General features: G+C 33.2%; 1 protein-coding gene across 1 annotated transcript in view; it reads right to left on the reverse strand.

Annotated features, from left to right (window-relative positions):
• Positions 1–17,503, reverse strand: part of LOC141537969 (uncharacterized) — a 209,264-nt gene that overhangs the window by 169,401 nt on the left and 22,360 nt on the right. The window contains exon 2 of the mRNA XM_074259195.1: positions 16,071–16,145. Within this exon, the coding sequence (XP_074115296.1) occupies positions 16,071–16,073 (3 nt within the window). The 5' untranslated portion in view covers positions 16,074–16,145. The remainder of the gene's footprint in view (positions 1–16,070; positions 16,146–17,503) is intronic.

Here is a 17,503-nt window from a genome sequence, read left to right on the forward strand (position 1 = left end):
TCAATCTGATGATTTATGGTTAGATCCATAATGTCGAAGACCATCTTGTATTCATTAGATTCAGGATGTCAGAAATCATTTTAAATCTGATTATTGATTGATCGGGTAAGGTTCAGATTGTCGAAGATCAGCATCCTGCAAAAATTGTGAGTATCTCCGGGAATTATGTCCAAAGACAATGACGCTTCTCTACTCCTCTGATGGTGATGATAGTAATCCAGAAATTGGTGCTGTTAGTGGTTCCACATAGGGATTTGGTGGTAGTAGTTGCGACTGCGCTCGCTCTCACCGTCGGAAATTAAGGACATTAAGCTCCAAATGTAAAATATCTTCGCTAAAGCTGTAAAGAGTGACGAGGATGATACTAACAAGCGCAGGCTTCTATCTCCATCAAGGATGCTTTACCATTTGGGATTTACTCACGCGCATTGTTCCGAATGTTCGCTAAAACGCACAGCGACTCTTCCCTTTCCGTCGATCTTATCGCCAATCCTTTATATCACAGACACACAGATACTCACACATGATCATATGAAACATGTAATTCAGCAATGTCCACAAAAGCAAATAATCATCGGAATAGGCTACAAAATTCTCGGGTTTGATCTACCCTCATTACATTTTACAGCAATTCAGGCAGCATACCATCACCGAACTCAAATTAAGTGGAAGCTCTAATTAAATTTGTTCAATCGCGGATTCCCACATGCACAAAGTTAAGCTCGGGTTTTAATTATACATTTATTAGTATTCCTCCAGCGCTGGATATTATCATCATCATCAACATCAACATCATAATTATTGCAATTAATCAGTTGTAATGAATTTTTAAAAGTTTGTTCCCGAGCTATCAGTTATCACTCATTAGAGCTGGGAACGTGTCAAAGTGATTCAATGGAATGGAGAGGGGTGAAAAATCCTGGAGCTTTTGGACGCTGGTATGTGGGATGGTAAGCGAAAGCCGAAGTGATATTGACACAAGCTTTGGTTTAATTTCTCCATCGGCAAACAGTGTTTCCATCCCGACATCCCTTTCTGCACCCCTTTCACTTCTCATCCGGGACCTCCGCAGCTCTTCTATTAACTCTTTCTCTCTTCTCTACAGCATTTCCCTCATCTTCATCCTCAAACTCTCCTCCGTCCGATGCCAAAGTACGTTATACGGTTATCGACGGTTCAATCTCACTTTTACCAGTGCACAGTGTTATTATTAATTTAATAATCTCATCTCGGGATTTTGTTTTATATTAGTCAAAACATTTGCTATTTGCTCGCCAGAGGATTCTACATCCGGATGCATCCACTTCGGAGGAATTATGCATGCAGGATATAATAAGCTCCGTTCTGGAGATATCGCCGAATTATGGCCACCTTAATGTCCTGCTGTTTGATTTATGCTGGGAAATTCTCTGATATATCTATATCTATATCTTCTATCCTTCCAGAAGAGGAATTGTAGCGCGCGAAATGGAGATTCGGATTGTATTTTCTGTGAAATTTCGCTTACAATTTGAGAAATTGACGCTTGATTTGAGATTGCTTGATTCAAAAAGATGGAAATCAAGACAATATATTCTTGACCAGTTGTTGAATGATATTTTGGACTATTCATTAATTCATCCTAAATTTTTTGAATAATGTTCTTAAATAAATTAGTTGATTACTTCAAAAGTTATCTCAAAAAACCCAAAAAAAATTTGATCTTCCCCACCTAAAAACGGAAAATATCACTAGTTTGGTTTATCTTTTCTCCGTGTACCTTGTATAAGTCACCGAAGGAGTTTTGTTAGTTTGTAGCAGTTGCAGATTCGACGGGAGAGTTAGATTGTAATTTCCGATGGGTGTATTGCGATACGGAGCCGAGGTTTATGGGAAACACTAAAATATTCTGGACATCTCCTTCATACAAAATAAATTTCATGTGTTCATATGCGTCCACATATGTCTATATATGTATGGTAGGGTGGGCTTATACTCGAGCAGGTTTTCCGCACGACGAAACGTTGAAATAACACGTTAACGTACGAGTGCTTCCATATCACTTTACCCTCCATGTATGACTAGCTGTCGATGTATTTATTTGTGCACTGCGACAGTACAATGATATTAATATGCGTTTGACAAATAAACGGAAGCCAGAAAAATAAAACAAACGGTGATTTAATATTTTGCTGGAGTCAATATCGAGTAAACAGGAGCCAACTGTTTTATTTAAATGTTTTGTATTAAGTACGACAAGACAATTGTTGAACAAAATTACGGTAAGAAAAAAGGTAACCGACAGGCGGGTGACCGAATGAATGAAAAACAAGTAGTTGCGGTTGGTTCTGGTTATAAAACTTTTTAGTTGAGAGAAGAACAAAGTTTGTGTAAGTGGCTTCTAAATTTAGTGGCAGAAGCCTCAGCACGTTCACTACTTGTGTATTCTTATATTTTGCCTCAAGCAGTCCAGCTTCTTCTTCCTTTCTCCAAAAGTTCCTCAGCTCTTATTTAAAACTATTCCGTCATTCTCATTCAAAGTCCATCTTCGGGCCCGTAGGCGTCCGTTTAAACTTCTGGTGGGTGAATTTTCACCGGGAAATATTGAACCTCCCGGGAATTAGCACCCGGAAAATCACATTTACAATGAATATCATCCAGACGCATATCAAATAAACACGACACATGTGAATTCTCTATTGTTTGCATTACATTGAAAAATCATAACACTCCCCCGTCTGGGGACCTCGATATGGATTATAAAAGATGCCACCGGTAAAATAACAAAATAGCTTGCGTTTTTTATTATTATTGTCATTTTCTTAGCGAAATCCGCCGAGTAATACGTTTTTGAACTGCCAACAGATTCCACCCTTCGCTCCGGCCGTAGATTCTCGGGGAAAAAGAATATCAACCAACCGAATCGTTAAATTTTATAGCGTCACGGGCGTTTTACAGGCGCTCTGTAGGCAGCTGGTATTTATCATTTTTATTCAGCTTCTGAGCTTTTACGATTTTTATGCAATGGTTATTGCGGCTAGTTGATGTTTGGAACAAATGCACGTTGGAATATGGCAAATGGAAGAACTCTGCAGATTCGCTGGAATTTTCAGCTATTTTCGAGGTCAAAATGCTTGGCAACTTATCAATTTGTTGATTTCAAGCACAAAAATTTATAAACTGGTCTAGAAAAAACACATTGTAGAATAAATATGAACGCGATGGTCAATTTTGATCTTTTTGATGGCATTTGACGCAGTTTTTCGTCCGTTAAACACTTATACATGGTCTTAGAACAATTGGTTGATAAATTTGATCAAAAAATCGGAAAAGTGGTTGACCCTGCAAACCATATTGAACTTTCCACAAATTTTTGCTCAAAACGCTCCAAAATTTACTGATTATACGATTTTTTTCAGCTCAAAAATTTGAGTAATTGATTCAGAAAACAGATTACAGAATATTTGTAAACTGCGACATATTTTGAACATATTCTTCGAACTTGATCTTCTTGACGGCATTGAAAACAGTTTCTTGTCCAAAAAGTGTATACATCAAATTGATAACTTCAAAAGCTGTCTAATAGAAGTGTAAAAAATCCCAATTTTCTGAATCCAACGCAATATCTTATCAATTTATGTTTATTTAATAATTTATACTCATCAATAATCAAATTTAATATTAATAACATCACTACTCTAAAAACTATTACCAGCACGGAAACAATATAAATATTTACAGAAATTCCTCGATCCCTTAGGAATTTAATAATCGAAAAATTAGATGCATTCTTCCTGGTTGAGAAAATACGCGACTTGTGGATGCTGGATGATACAATGTAGCATATAGATTTCTGTTTCGCATTACCTGAAAGTGGGTTAACTCTTACCGAGATTTTTACCCTTAATCCTCCATCTACCCCTTCCGCGATCAATCTTCTGTTTTAATTGCTCGGGATTTAAGGTTACATAGATACTGTTTTTTACGTTTTGCAGCTAATAACGACATAACCGATGACGGGGAGGATTCCTCTGTCACTCCAGTAGTAGTAGCAGTAGCAGTGGTAGTAATAGCAATAGTAGTAGCAGTAGCAGTAGTAGTAGTAGTAGTAGTAGCGGAAGAGAAGATATAGGTTCATTCGTTGAACAACGAGAAGGTGGAGCATCCGACTTGAATTCTATGGAAAATAAGAAGAATGCGTCCAGACAGCATTTCGGGAATACTTGCGCTCACTACAACTACTAGACGAACAACAACCAGCTTTCATCGGACTCTCCTCATACAACCGACTGTAATTGCTCGTTCCGGATTTAGCAGCAATGACGATGATGCGCTTGAAATATCCGCTTCCTACTTTTCCGTCCTTTATCCTTTATTCTTCCTTCCGTTTTCTTCTGTATAACATTCCTCGAGCTGGATGGTAGTCCTCTTTCTACCAACGTTTCCTAATCTTTTAGGAATCCATTGCCCGCACCATCCATCGGTTAAATGCGACTTACAACTTATGGGTTTAATCGGATGACTTTAGTGCCAGCCATAGCAAAATAAGGAACGGAAAATAATAAGTATAACTTTACAATTTATAAAATTTTCAATTTTCCAAACTATGACCGAGATTTAAACTTTAGATTGAAACTTCTAATTAAACAAAAAAAAAAAAAAATTAGGAAAACGGTTGATCCTGAAGGTCATCCCTGCAACTTCCCGCTAATTTCGTAATTAAGCGCTCAAAATTGCGCTTATTACGTTTTTGAACTCAAAGAGCTCAAAAATATAATTTTCATGTAATTTTGAGCTCTCTGAGCTCAAAAGTCTGACAGAAGTTTAATAAAACACTATTTTTTGAATTTTCAAACCGCAATAACTTTTGAATGAATGAACCGATTTTCACGCGGTTGGCGAATTCGACGCAGTTTTTCAAATTCTATTATACATTTTCAAACACAAATTGATAAAACCGGAAGTTTCGGTGTAATTCGAAAAAAACGCTTTTATTCGATTTCTTTCGTCAACGATAACTCACGAACGAATCAACCGATTTTGACCGGCTTGGTGGCGATCGGCGTGGTTTTTCGATGTTAAGAGCTGATTAGTTTTTGGAAATGATCAATCGAGCCGTTTAAAAGTTATTAAAAAAAAACTGGATTTGAAACAAATTTTTTTCGTAGTTTTTTTAAGATTCCTCAAAATCTACCGGTCGGAATCGGTCCAAATTGTATTTAAAATCTAATTTTGGTCGAGCCCTTTCAAATGACACCAACCGCGATCAAATCGGCAGAGCCGTTCAAAAATTATGAGAGGTTTTCATACACACATAGGAATTTTGGAAAAACGGGGTAAAAACAATAACTTCTCGATTTTTGAAAATTTTCAATTTTCTTAGCGGGAAATTAAAAAATTGAGCGATAAAGATTAGTTAGCAATAAATTAATATTTCTAAAATAAAAGAATTGTAGACATTAAATTCAAAGTTTTAGTTTAGTAATACCAAAAAAGTAAAGTTAGTCGAGGAGCGTTTAATGGTAAAACACCGACAACTTAGTATTATATAGAGATGTTAAGTTTAGAGCCGGAGCTTGGAGGTCCGAGAGCTGAATAAACCGTTCATGTATCATTCATGCTCTGCAACGACACTACCATGTCTTGAGCTTTTCCGTAGGTTTTATGCATTTTCTTATGCAAGCTACACGTAAATTTAGGTGAGAATCTCTGATGTCATTTTTCAACCGAGACACTTATTCACGATACTAAATTCGTCGTGCTCTAAAGGGAGCTCTGAAGGAGCAGAACAGAAAAAAATAAAATAAAAAGAAACAGAAATTGGTCGTTTTAAAATAATTTCTAGTATGAATACGAGTATCAAAGCCAGTCGTAATTCACTGGCTAGTCTTATTGTCGTAGTGTCAGTAAAATCAATGGACTTGCTAGGAATCGAGTCACGTATATTCCGGAGCGGTCGAAATATATCGGCGTGTACGAGAATAAGCCATTTAATCGACAGCTACCAGCTTTTCCGAGGGACCTAAATTATGGATTTGATAAAAAAAACTTTCATCAGTTTCATCTATTCTGTGTTTTATTACTGTAATTATTTTTTAGTGAATGACATATTATATATAATGAGAAATCAAATGAGACTGATGTTTATTAGTGCTATTTAAATTACACGGATAGAAAATTAAAAATAAGAAAAATTATGACTTTTTGTGTGGTATTAATAGCATAAGTCTCGGGTATAAAATTTGGCGAGTATTATTTCAGTTTTATTACACAGAAAGAAAATTGAAGGAATTTTTACTATTTTACTATCGTAATTTTTATTAAAGAAAATATTTACGGTGGATTATACTTCTCATTTATTAATTTTTACGATCTACTATTGTAAATTTTATCCAACAAACTAGAATAGCAAGAGACTTAAAAAGTCGAATACTATAGAACAAATTATACAAGATGTGTTAGTTAACTTTACAATTCAATTATTGTAAAAATTGACAGTCGGTTTTTTTAAAAGAAATTTTAGGAGGAAGAGAGATAGGAGGTTGGACTAATTGGTACCTTTGCAGTAACCGAAAAAAGAATTCGGAATTTTCGTCCTATCCGGGAATCGAACCCAGAACTCTTACTTGGTAGCCAGAGACTTCCCTCTACGCTATCCGAGGTACACTGCTATTAATGTCCTTCAGCATTTACATAAACTTGGAGTCTAGCGCTGTGCACGGCCATCACTCACACTAATTGAAAAACATTCCAATTCAACTATTGTAAAATTTGTTATACTTCTATTGGAAAGATACAGAGGCAGCACTGGAAATTTTAATATCTTACTTTTTACAATAGTAATATCGTATTTTTTCTAATCGAATTTAATACAATAATTATTTGGTGAAATTACGATAGTAAGTTGTAAAATTTCATGAATAAATAGTAAATTTTCTTCTAAAATATTTGACAATTATTATTAATTAAAGTATAGTCCAGTTTTACAATAGTTGGACGGTAAATTTTTCCAGAAACTTTTTTCCGTGTATAATAACTTTCGATAACTGTATTTACACAATTTTTTATCAACCAATCATGTACATACTTTTTTGAATTCTAAAACTACGTCGAATGCCGTCAAGAAGACCAAAATTAAATTACGCACTCAAAAGATATCGTAATTTATATTAATATTCTGCAAAGTGCTCGCTGAAACAATTTTTAAATTTTTGAGCTCATTGATAAATTTTCAAATTTTTATCAGAGAGAATCGTCTCGCTTCAGTGAAAGTTGTGCAAATTAATAAGAAAATTGGTGACCTAAAATCCGACGATTACCGGGAGTGGAAAAGTTTTTCAGTCCATTATTATAATTATTATTACTACTATTATTATTGTTCTTATTATTAGAGAGCAACATTGTACTTGTAGGAGATAAAAATCATCTAGTTTACTTACCCAACGAATATCTCGCATGAAAATACTTTTACTAGCCTCGAGCAAGCCCGTTGTATACGTCATAAAGCACTGAATTATTTTCCACGGCTCTCGGCCAGAAATTTACGAGACGAACTTTTGCACAGCGTACACTCGTGTGGGTTCTATACACTCACACGGACATAAATAACTGCAAAGGTGGTCGTAGTGAGCAACCGAGTTAGACTCTCAGGTGGTTTTCACCAACGACGTCAAGAGACGTTGCCAGTTGCCAGAGTGCATGCCTTTTTTCACCCTCTCTATTTGGGCCACGCACTCTGACTCTCTGACTTTCTGGCTTCGGCTCGCTTTGGCTGAGAGCTAAGTCTAAACAGCTCTAGAAATTAAGGGCTGAAATGTATAAGCCATTAATTTATTTCGTCTTTTAACTTAAAACCATCATCATCTTCATCTACTTCCTCTTTTGCACTCGGCTTTTCATTCAATTATCAGTTTCTTTTTCTTTTCTATAATTATCACTGTCATTATTTTCTCCATTTTTTGTAGTTAAAAATAATAGTGAAAAGTTTTTTTAATAAAAATTTGCGCTTGTAAATAAATATATGCAGTAATTTTTAAATTTAAAATTATTTGAATTTGAATTTTAGCGGGAAAGTGACGTATGCTATATCCGGTTGCGCAACGCCATCTTACAGTGAATTTAAAAACTATTCATGTTTATTCCATTAATGCAAGTTTTTTAGAAAATTTAAAATTTTTAAATAAAGATATAAAAACCAAATATTGATCAGGTAGCATAAAAATTTGTTCTTAAAAAATCTAGTAATTTAATTTAATATTCAGTACGTAATTATCAATTTTTAATTATACTTTAAATAAAAATTTACGCATCCACATAAATATATGCAGTTGTTATAATAAAAAAACAAGTTGGTGTACAAATGTCAAAAATTTGGGAAATTTAGTCACCAGAATTTAACCTCGACGTGTTTACTAAGTACATTTATCACCAATTCATATAAAATTAAATACTTCATAATCAATAAATAAGTATTTGTCAGAACAATTAAATATCCAAGATTAATTATCAATTATTTTTGTTATAAAAAGCATGGTAATAATTGAAATAATACTCTGGTCAACAATTGGTGTTGTAAATTATCCAATGTACCTAATATTAGTATGGTTTCGGCTATTGATATAAATATGAGTACTGAAGATAATATTGTATCAGAATACAGAACAACTAATAACAATACTGAAATTATTAACATGTCAGTGAATAGATTAACTAATGTCCAAACTAATGTAGAATTAAAATAAAAGTTATTTACAAATTTTGTAAGTATAATATCACTGGTCAATATTTGGAACATATGCGGTAAATATTTAGTAAGTAATGGTCAATATTTATAGCAATCGGCTGTAGCGTTAATTATTACAATTAAATGTTTACTATTATGTATTTTATAAACAAAAGTATTTTAGTTTGGAAGTTAATACTATAAAAAAGCATGACAGTACAAAATTCCATAATACTGTACTATTTATAAGAATGAGAACAACAATAGAATCAATGAGGAATATTTCAGAGCTGATTTTTACAATGATAACATATTAAATACTTTAATATTCGAATCATTTAGAATGCAAATTTTTTGATTTTAAATTTAAAATATTTAAATGGCATGTTTGACATTTATAGTACATTGTCTCGTTCTAGTTTTACAAAAAATTCAAAAGCTTTGTTTTTGAAGGAGTCTATGCTGAGCGAATTTATGACTTCAGTGGGTAGCTCTTTCCATCTTGAGGATTTTAATTTTCTCAATTCATCGTAAAAAAAATAAATTTTCATCAAAATTTAACAATTCAATAATCCATATACTCAAACAATAATAATTTTATGCCACAATCATGAGCCGTCCATTTAAAAAAGAGAAACATGATAATTAACGAAGGTCATGCGAAGCTTTGAACCCGGAGGGATATTAAAAAGTTTGTTTATATGAGGCAGCCCGGTTATTAAACTTGAATCATCGAAGCGGCTTATGTAAATTACTCATTATGTGGTGGCGTTCTGTTTCCACGATTTTATTACTGGGACTATAGCAGGCGCGAGGGAAAACCATTTTAATTGGAATGTAAATTGTACTGATGCTTTTTTCTTTGGCTGTGGTTGCTTTTCACCAAGATAAATTCACCTCCGCAGTATCCGAGAAAGACTCTGATCAATTTATGATTTGAATAAAACCCAAAAGGTCCAAGAGTTAGTTTTTCACCTCAGGCAGGCAAGGAAGAAGAAGAGAAAGGGGAAGGGGGGGGGGGTGCTTAGCAAGATCGAAGCAGAAAGTTTCGGCAGATCGATGGTAGATAGAGCATTCGGAATGGAGTTTGCACTTTGTGGGACTCTCCAAGAGATTTACAGTCTACTCGTGAACGGACGTATCTACTTGAAGAGGTTAGGCAATGTTACGCCATTCCAGCCCCTACTGGATATCCACCTCTACTGGAAGCACCACTCCGAACATTCCGGTAGAACTCATGTTCAACAATCCAGCCATAATCGTCAAGGCATCAAGATAATAATAGATTCCAATTTCGCTTCGAGCCATTACAATTATTGTTTCCGGGAAAAACATTTTTAATGTGTCTCAATGTAAAAATAAAAGCCCTCACTAATGACATCCTGATTAATTTTATTATTTTATTATTAAAATCTGTTAAAAATCACAATTTATAATATTTCATGACAATTTTAAATAATTATTAAATTTTTAAATAGTTCAATTTAATTCCAAGGTAAGGTAAAGTACCCAGTAATTGAACGAGTTTCAAAGTAAAACGTATTTGACCCTACTTTTAATAGATAAAGATGTAATGATCAGTTCAAATTAATTTTCATGAAAATGTAAACAATTTTAAATTGATTGAAGCGCAAAATAACAAAGATAATTAAATATTTATATTTTGACAACGTTTTTAAGATAGACTATGAAAAGAGTAAAGTACCGGTGGGTAATAAGACCTAGCTAAGGGAGATTTTGAAAAAAATCGAAAATATTCCATTTTATTATTGCAATGTAGTATCATTAATTTTTAAATTAATACATTAGCCATAAAATATAATGGAGTAATGGTAATTTTCACCATAAAAAAAGACAAAATTAAATTTTTTCAAAAACCTTGCGAATAGGCCTTATTTTACTACGGTAGGGCAATAAGGCCTAAGGGTTATACATACTGGAAATAGTTATACTATACTTGATAAAATTGGTATTAGAGATCAATCATCACTTAAATTGAGCAACAATACTTTTTAAGATGTTGATAAAAATTAGAACAATGATTTTAAATTATTAAATATAAAATTAAAAAAAATGTTTACCATTTACTCAAATCGTTTTTTAGGAATTCTTCTGCGCTACTTTAGCATATTTAGGATGATGAAATATAGAAGACAAGGAACGTTGTATTGGGACTCTATAAACTTGTAGCGACATTTCTACGCTAGACGCTTCTACTAGAGAAGTCTTTAGCGGAAGCGGTTATTTTAAATAGCATTTCTATCACTTAAGCCTAATTATCCGCGGGTACCTTACATTCGATCTTTTGGTTTTAAATTGATGTAATAATTATTAAATTTATCGCTATTTAAATTAATTAATTAAATTATATAAGTAAAAACAATGATTAAGGTGTACTATAAAAAAAAAATTGACAATATTGATTATAAACGCGATAAAAAAAATTCAGATATTTATTATGACCCTTATGGTATCAATAATAGAGACTTTTAACTTAATTTATTTTTACAGACCGCACTGGAGAAAAATCTCTATTATCTCTTAACTTTAAATGACGACTGGATTTTTATTTCCTAACTTATCCTTTCAAAGTAAACTCTCTTGCAAGGAGAAGATTGAGCAACCATGCGCCATCTGTCGGAAACTTTCACCACTACTTTTGATGAAAAAAATTTTTTTACAAGCATATTATAAACTTTTTAACGGATATTACAATTTGCCCTCTACCAATCCGGAATATGAATCCGTATACAAGTTAACTCTCCGTCAATTATTAATTTTAAAGAACGTACGGGTAAGGGCTTGCCTGACTGAGAGCACTCGTGTCGTGTATTCGTTAGTTTTAGGGCGGATGAAAGAAAATGAGGGAGTTAAGGGAGTCAAGTAGGAAAGAGTAAGAAAAGACGAAAGTAAAAAATTTATTTGCCGTCCTAGTTTGCTCTGGTTGGCATCGCACGGCGAAAGCTCTTCAGTAAATCCAGCTTAAACCGGCTATACAAACGTTGACCTATATTACAATCACTACGAAAGCTCATGGGCTCAAAACGGCAGTCCTAGGACGCTACCTCTACCTCCATTAACGATTAACTCAACATCCTAGTACACGTGTGTAAGAAATAACTTTCAAATACAATTACACCGTTAACATTTTTATTCTTCCATCCTCAGAAAATCACTTTACTGAATTTATCACTGCCTTTAAAATATCAAGGGAGATATTTTCTTTAAGATTTACCTTTTCTTTAAAAATCTAGATCTAGATACAATTATTTTAATAGTTATTCACAAATACAATGTAAAAAAATTAAAAAAAAAATTATTAATCTTTAATCATTATTAAACTTAAAAATAATAAACATTAAGAATTAAGATTTAATTAATTTAATTCAAGAATTAATTATTTAATTTAAGAATTAATTATCCACTTTTATAATTTAGATGAAAAATATGAAAATATACCATGCAAACAAACTATTCGTAACGTGATTGGTCAAATATATCATAAGCATGAAAATATATGCAAATTTCAAACTCAGGCGCGCGCTTGCGCGCGCAAATTTGAATTCTAGTTATTTAAAAAATTACCGTAAAATCTAACAATACTTTAATGCAATTAATAAAAAATTTGTAGATTTTTGGTTATTTACAAAAAAACATAAAATTGAAAAAATGATACTCAATTTTTGAATTTACTTGAATTTCTATTGATCATATCTTTTGAACTATTGTTCTGATAAAAAAAATTTGTAGTAAATTTTCTGTTCTACAAAAAAAGTTTCCTGACATTTTCTTCTATAGTTCTTCAAAGTCGATAGCTTTTGAGTTATTTTCAAAAAACGTAAAATTGAAACTAATACTGAAAGATAAAATTTTTGAATTTATATGAATATTTAATTAATTATATCTTTGAAATAATTGCTTCGATAAAAATTATTTTCAATAAATTTTGTAGCAAATTTTCTGCTCTACAGAAAAGGTTTCTTATCATTTTTATCAAAGTTACCAGCTAAAAAAAAATAAGTCTTGATGCAAAAAAATTACATATTTTGATAGTTAATTATTGCCCAAGTACAGTTAATTCTAACAACACTTATATAAAATTATCATTATAAATAAATTTTATCCAATTAGTCAAATTTTATTTGTAAAAATGTCCTTTAATGGCATTCTTTCTTTTTTTTTTCTTATTAGCCATTATTCTGTATATATTTTTAAGTGAAGTAACCTTAAAAAATAAATTAACAAAAAATTAAATCTCATCAAAATAAAATTTTTTCAAAAATATAAAATATAAAATTTTGCTTAATTAAATTAATGACTGTCGTTAAATTATACTGTACTTTATTAACAATTAAGATTTTTAAAGATATAAGCTCATCCTTGTATTACACTCATCAAGAGCTTTCATTTGAGTACCTACATGCATTTTCATATATACATATATATAATATATATAAATATATGAAAAATTGATGTGGGTACTCAAATGAAAGCTCTTGATGAGTGTAATGTCGAGGTGAACTTGTATCTTCAAAAATCTCAATATTTCACAAGATACAAGGTAATTTCTTAATTATGTATCTAGAAATCGAGAATTATCGAATGTAGCCTAAATACTTGTCATCATAATTGGCTATTGGTAACAATGATATGAAAAGGTACAACTCCAGGTTAAAACTTTTCCAACGATACCAAATTTAACCATAAAAACGCATTTTATCATAAAAATACACTGGCCACATAATTCCGTTTATTCTTTTATTAATATTGATAATTATTTTGTGTGTGGTAATCTGCATTAAATTTTTCCTCCATAAAATTCAACTTCCATATCCTGTTCCCAATAAATAAAAGAAATGTTATAAATTATAATCGTCCAGTAATTTTTCTCAAATTTTTTTCCTCGTAACTTCAAATTCCCGTGGTCTGAATTTACGAAAAATCTTCAATTATTTAATAGGTCGGTAAGAAACGAAAGGGGTGGAAGAAGTTTTTCTTCTATGTTTCAAAATAAAGAAAACAGTCGGTCGTTTTTGTGTCAGAATCGGGTCAGACGATCGACAAACCAACGGTTTAACGGATTCCGTCGGTAGATTCAAGAACCACCGGGTTAATGTTTCCAGCTATGAACCTTTTCCTTTTCCTTTTCCCTTTCTCCAGCATTTTGTTTTATTTATTTCTTTCTAGTTCTTTATCTTTTAGCCTCCTTTTTCACCATATTTTTTACATTTTTTTTTTTCTTACAATCCTTATTCCTCTTTTTTCATTCCGCTTCGGTCTCTTTTCGGGCGCGCACTTAGTTTCGCCGCGCTTTCGCTACCGAGTTCTTAGACCCGTAAATCCTTTAAGTGTCTCCGCCTCGCTTTCAGACCGGTACACTCGCTTCTTCAACCTTATACGCTGCTTCAGATCTGTATCTATATATCTATACATAGACCAAGAAAGAATCCCCTTATTCCCTCCCAAGCACCCTCTCGCCCTTCACCCTCCAAAGCACTACGATTTTTCTCAGTCCCCGCTCATCTATATTTTCTATTCCCTACTTAGAAGATTAAACTGATAGTCATCTGGCGATGGGACAATCTTAGAACAACATCGTCGATGATGTAACACAAGCTTTAAATGAATTACTTAAATAATTACCGAGATATAAATAAACAACAACAATAAAACATTTGTATTATTTATTTGTGATAATATTTATGGCATTCGATTTTTGGAGGACTGCCAAGTGGATTTATAAGCGTTTACCAAGCAAGTGTCAAGTATTTTTGTATTCGATAACATCATGGAAAGTGTTGGTTTTCCAAAAAAATAATAAACCATACGCGGCATTGTGCTAGCTACCATAGATGTGATTCAAATATCACTTCAATGCCATCCCTTTTGCTACATAACAGCCCCCCACGCGTTATTGTCACCGCTCACAAAGTAAACTCTTCGCTCTTTACTCTTATCACGCTTATTCCATTCTTATATCATCTCTGTAATATATTTTGTACACAGCTCGGAAATATATCAAAAGCTTTTACATCATGCCCAAATTTACGGACATACTTTCGATGAATTATTCCGCTATTCTGATAAATATAAGAAATTTTCTTAGGATACTTTCATTTTTTTTTGGCAGAAATATATGAAAATTATTTGCCAATGGAAAAATTAGCTTTTGCATTAAAAAAAATTATTTTTTCTCCAGTCAAGAAAGTAATAACAGAAAGGTAAAAATAAGAAAAATTATGACTTTTTGTGTGGTATTTATAGCATAAGTCTCGGGTATAAAATTTGGCGAGTATTATTTCAGTTTTATTACACAGAAAGAAAATTGAAGGAATTTATACTATTTTACTATCGTAATTTTTATTAAAGAAAATATTTACGGTGGATTATACTTCTCATTTATTAATTTTTACGATCAACTATTGTAAATTTTATCCAACAAACAAGAATAGCAAGAGACTTAAAAAGTCGAATACTATAGAACAAATTATACAAGATGTGTTAGTTTGGACTAATTGGTACCTTTGCAGTAACCGAAAAAAGAATTCGGAATTTTCGTCCTATCCGGGAATCGAACCCAGAACTCTTACTTGGTAGCCAGAGACTTCCCTCTACGCTATCCGAGGTAAACTGCTATTAATGTCCTTCAGCATTTACATAAACTCGGAGTCTAGCGCTGTGCACGGCCATCACTCACACTAATTGAAAAACATTCCAATTCAACTATTGTAAAATTTGTTATACTTCTATTGGAAAGATACAGAGGCAGCACTGGAAATTTTAATATCTTACTTTTTACAATAGTAATATCGTATTTTTTCTAATCGAATTTAATACAATAATTATTTGGTGAAATTACGATAGTAAGTTGTAAAATTTCGAGAATAAATAGTAAATTTTCTTCTAAAATATTTGATGGTTAATATTAATAAAAGTATAGTCTAACTTTACAATAGTTATTTTTTTCTGTAAATTTTTTCAGAATTTTTTTTTCCGTATAATACTCTGCATTTTTTCAGTATAACACATAATTTACCAAAAAGAGGAAAAATTTCAATATTTTTCCTCCACATACGTTCAAAATAAGCCTCCAACGACATAGTATAAAAATTTGCGACAGGTAATTGATATTTCTTCACTCAACCATTTTGTTAACTGAAGGGTTTCCGGGATAAGAGACGGCATAATCCGTCGGATACAGATGGAGGTCTGAGTTGATCTCCAACAGACCCTCGTACGAGCTCTGACAGAAATGTCCCGAAAGTGCGATTATGACGAGTCGGTGAATTACGAAAAAAATAGCAAGAAAACGTTAGCTAAAACGTTGAAGACAAAGTCAGTGGAGATTAGGTTAAAAGACAGGACTTACCATCGTCGAGGTGTGGCGCTGGAACAACTTCCACAGTATCCATTGTCGTGAGGTGATCGTCTATCGATTCTGATCCTGCAATAGAGAATAGCCGTAATGAGAATAAAGAATGATAAATTAGCAATTAAAAATGTGATTTGCAGGGACGCACCACCAAAATGGCTTTTTATTCGAAATATCGAGGAGCTGACAGCCATAAAATGTTACGACTTGGTTTGTGTTATTTCTCCGCGGATCATGACACAGGAGAGATACGTCGTTGGTTTATAGCTTTTCTACAGTGCATTCTCTGTTTTATACTGTACTCTATAGCAGAGCTCATTTCTATGGAAGTGACAAAACTCTCGCACTTTTAGCTCTTTACTATTACATTAAACACATAAAAGACGTGAAAAGATCGATTTGTTGTTTAACGTCAGCAGCATAAAATATGTAAAAGTAATGTAATACCCACGTCATGATGATGAGCGATGACTAACGGGGTTGCAGTGTACATTTATATTAAAAATAACCCGTCTTAGAATTTTCCAGACGATGGCGCTAAGATGGTGCAAAGGACATTATTGGCAGCACGGAAACCCGTCGAATACGCCATCAGGATTAGAGCAAGTTAACTTTAGAGCTCTCCCAAAACTTGATACCTTAACCCAGCCAATCAAACTTTCAGTTCCGGTAATCTCAACACCAAATACCCCGTTTTCACGTTACAGGTCATACGCTATATAAACATAAAGATACTAGAGTAGTTCTGTAGGAAGCCCAATGAGCTTCGAGTGACTGTGTGGCCTTTCGACGAGTTTCCAGCAGGCTAATCCTTGAGACATTCTGTAAATCCAACAGCAAGAAGCAAATGTTTGTGTTTGAATAAGCTTGGACGGTATCTTAAATGGAGACTTAAACCCATAAATATTGTCATCTTCCTCGGTAATTTATTTGTAATTTCATAACCTTAAATTAAAATTAGTCTGTATATTAAAAGTTTGTGTAAAGAAGGTAGGCAGTGGTAATGTCGCGTTGTCGCGTACGGTTAATAAAATCGTCTGAGACCTAATTGGCGGTCTGCCAGCCACCAAGGTCGAGGTGTGAGTGAGCGAGTGAGCGAGTGAGTGTGCTAGAGATTCACAATGGCTTGCTAAAGTAGAAGAAGATCGAGATATAGAGATGGACAGTGAGTTTTTGGTAAAAGATGCATCAACCATCGCTGAGTATATAATGTGTTAGCATATAAAGTACAGAGCATAGATGAAGCTCCAAGTTAGTACACGTTTTGTCGAGGTAACCACCGCCCATGCCCATCCACTACCAGCGGGTCTTTGCCTCGTGGCGCATCCGCATTCAGTAACATGCATATGCAAATTTATTCGTGCGGCACATCAGTACCCAGTTCTAGCTAGTCCTGCTACAACCAGGAGATATAGAATAAATACACACGT

This window comes from Cotesia typhae, unplaced genomic scaffold, assembly GCF_013202065.1.
Source record: "Cotesia typhae breed Kobodo isofemale line unplaced genomic scaffold, CoteBio_Ctyphae contig_20, whole genome shotgun sequence".
Classification (NCBI taxonomy): Eukaryota; Metazoa; Arthropoda; class Insecta; order Hymenoptera; family Braconidae; genus Cotesia; species Cotesia typhae.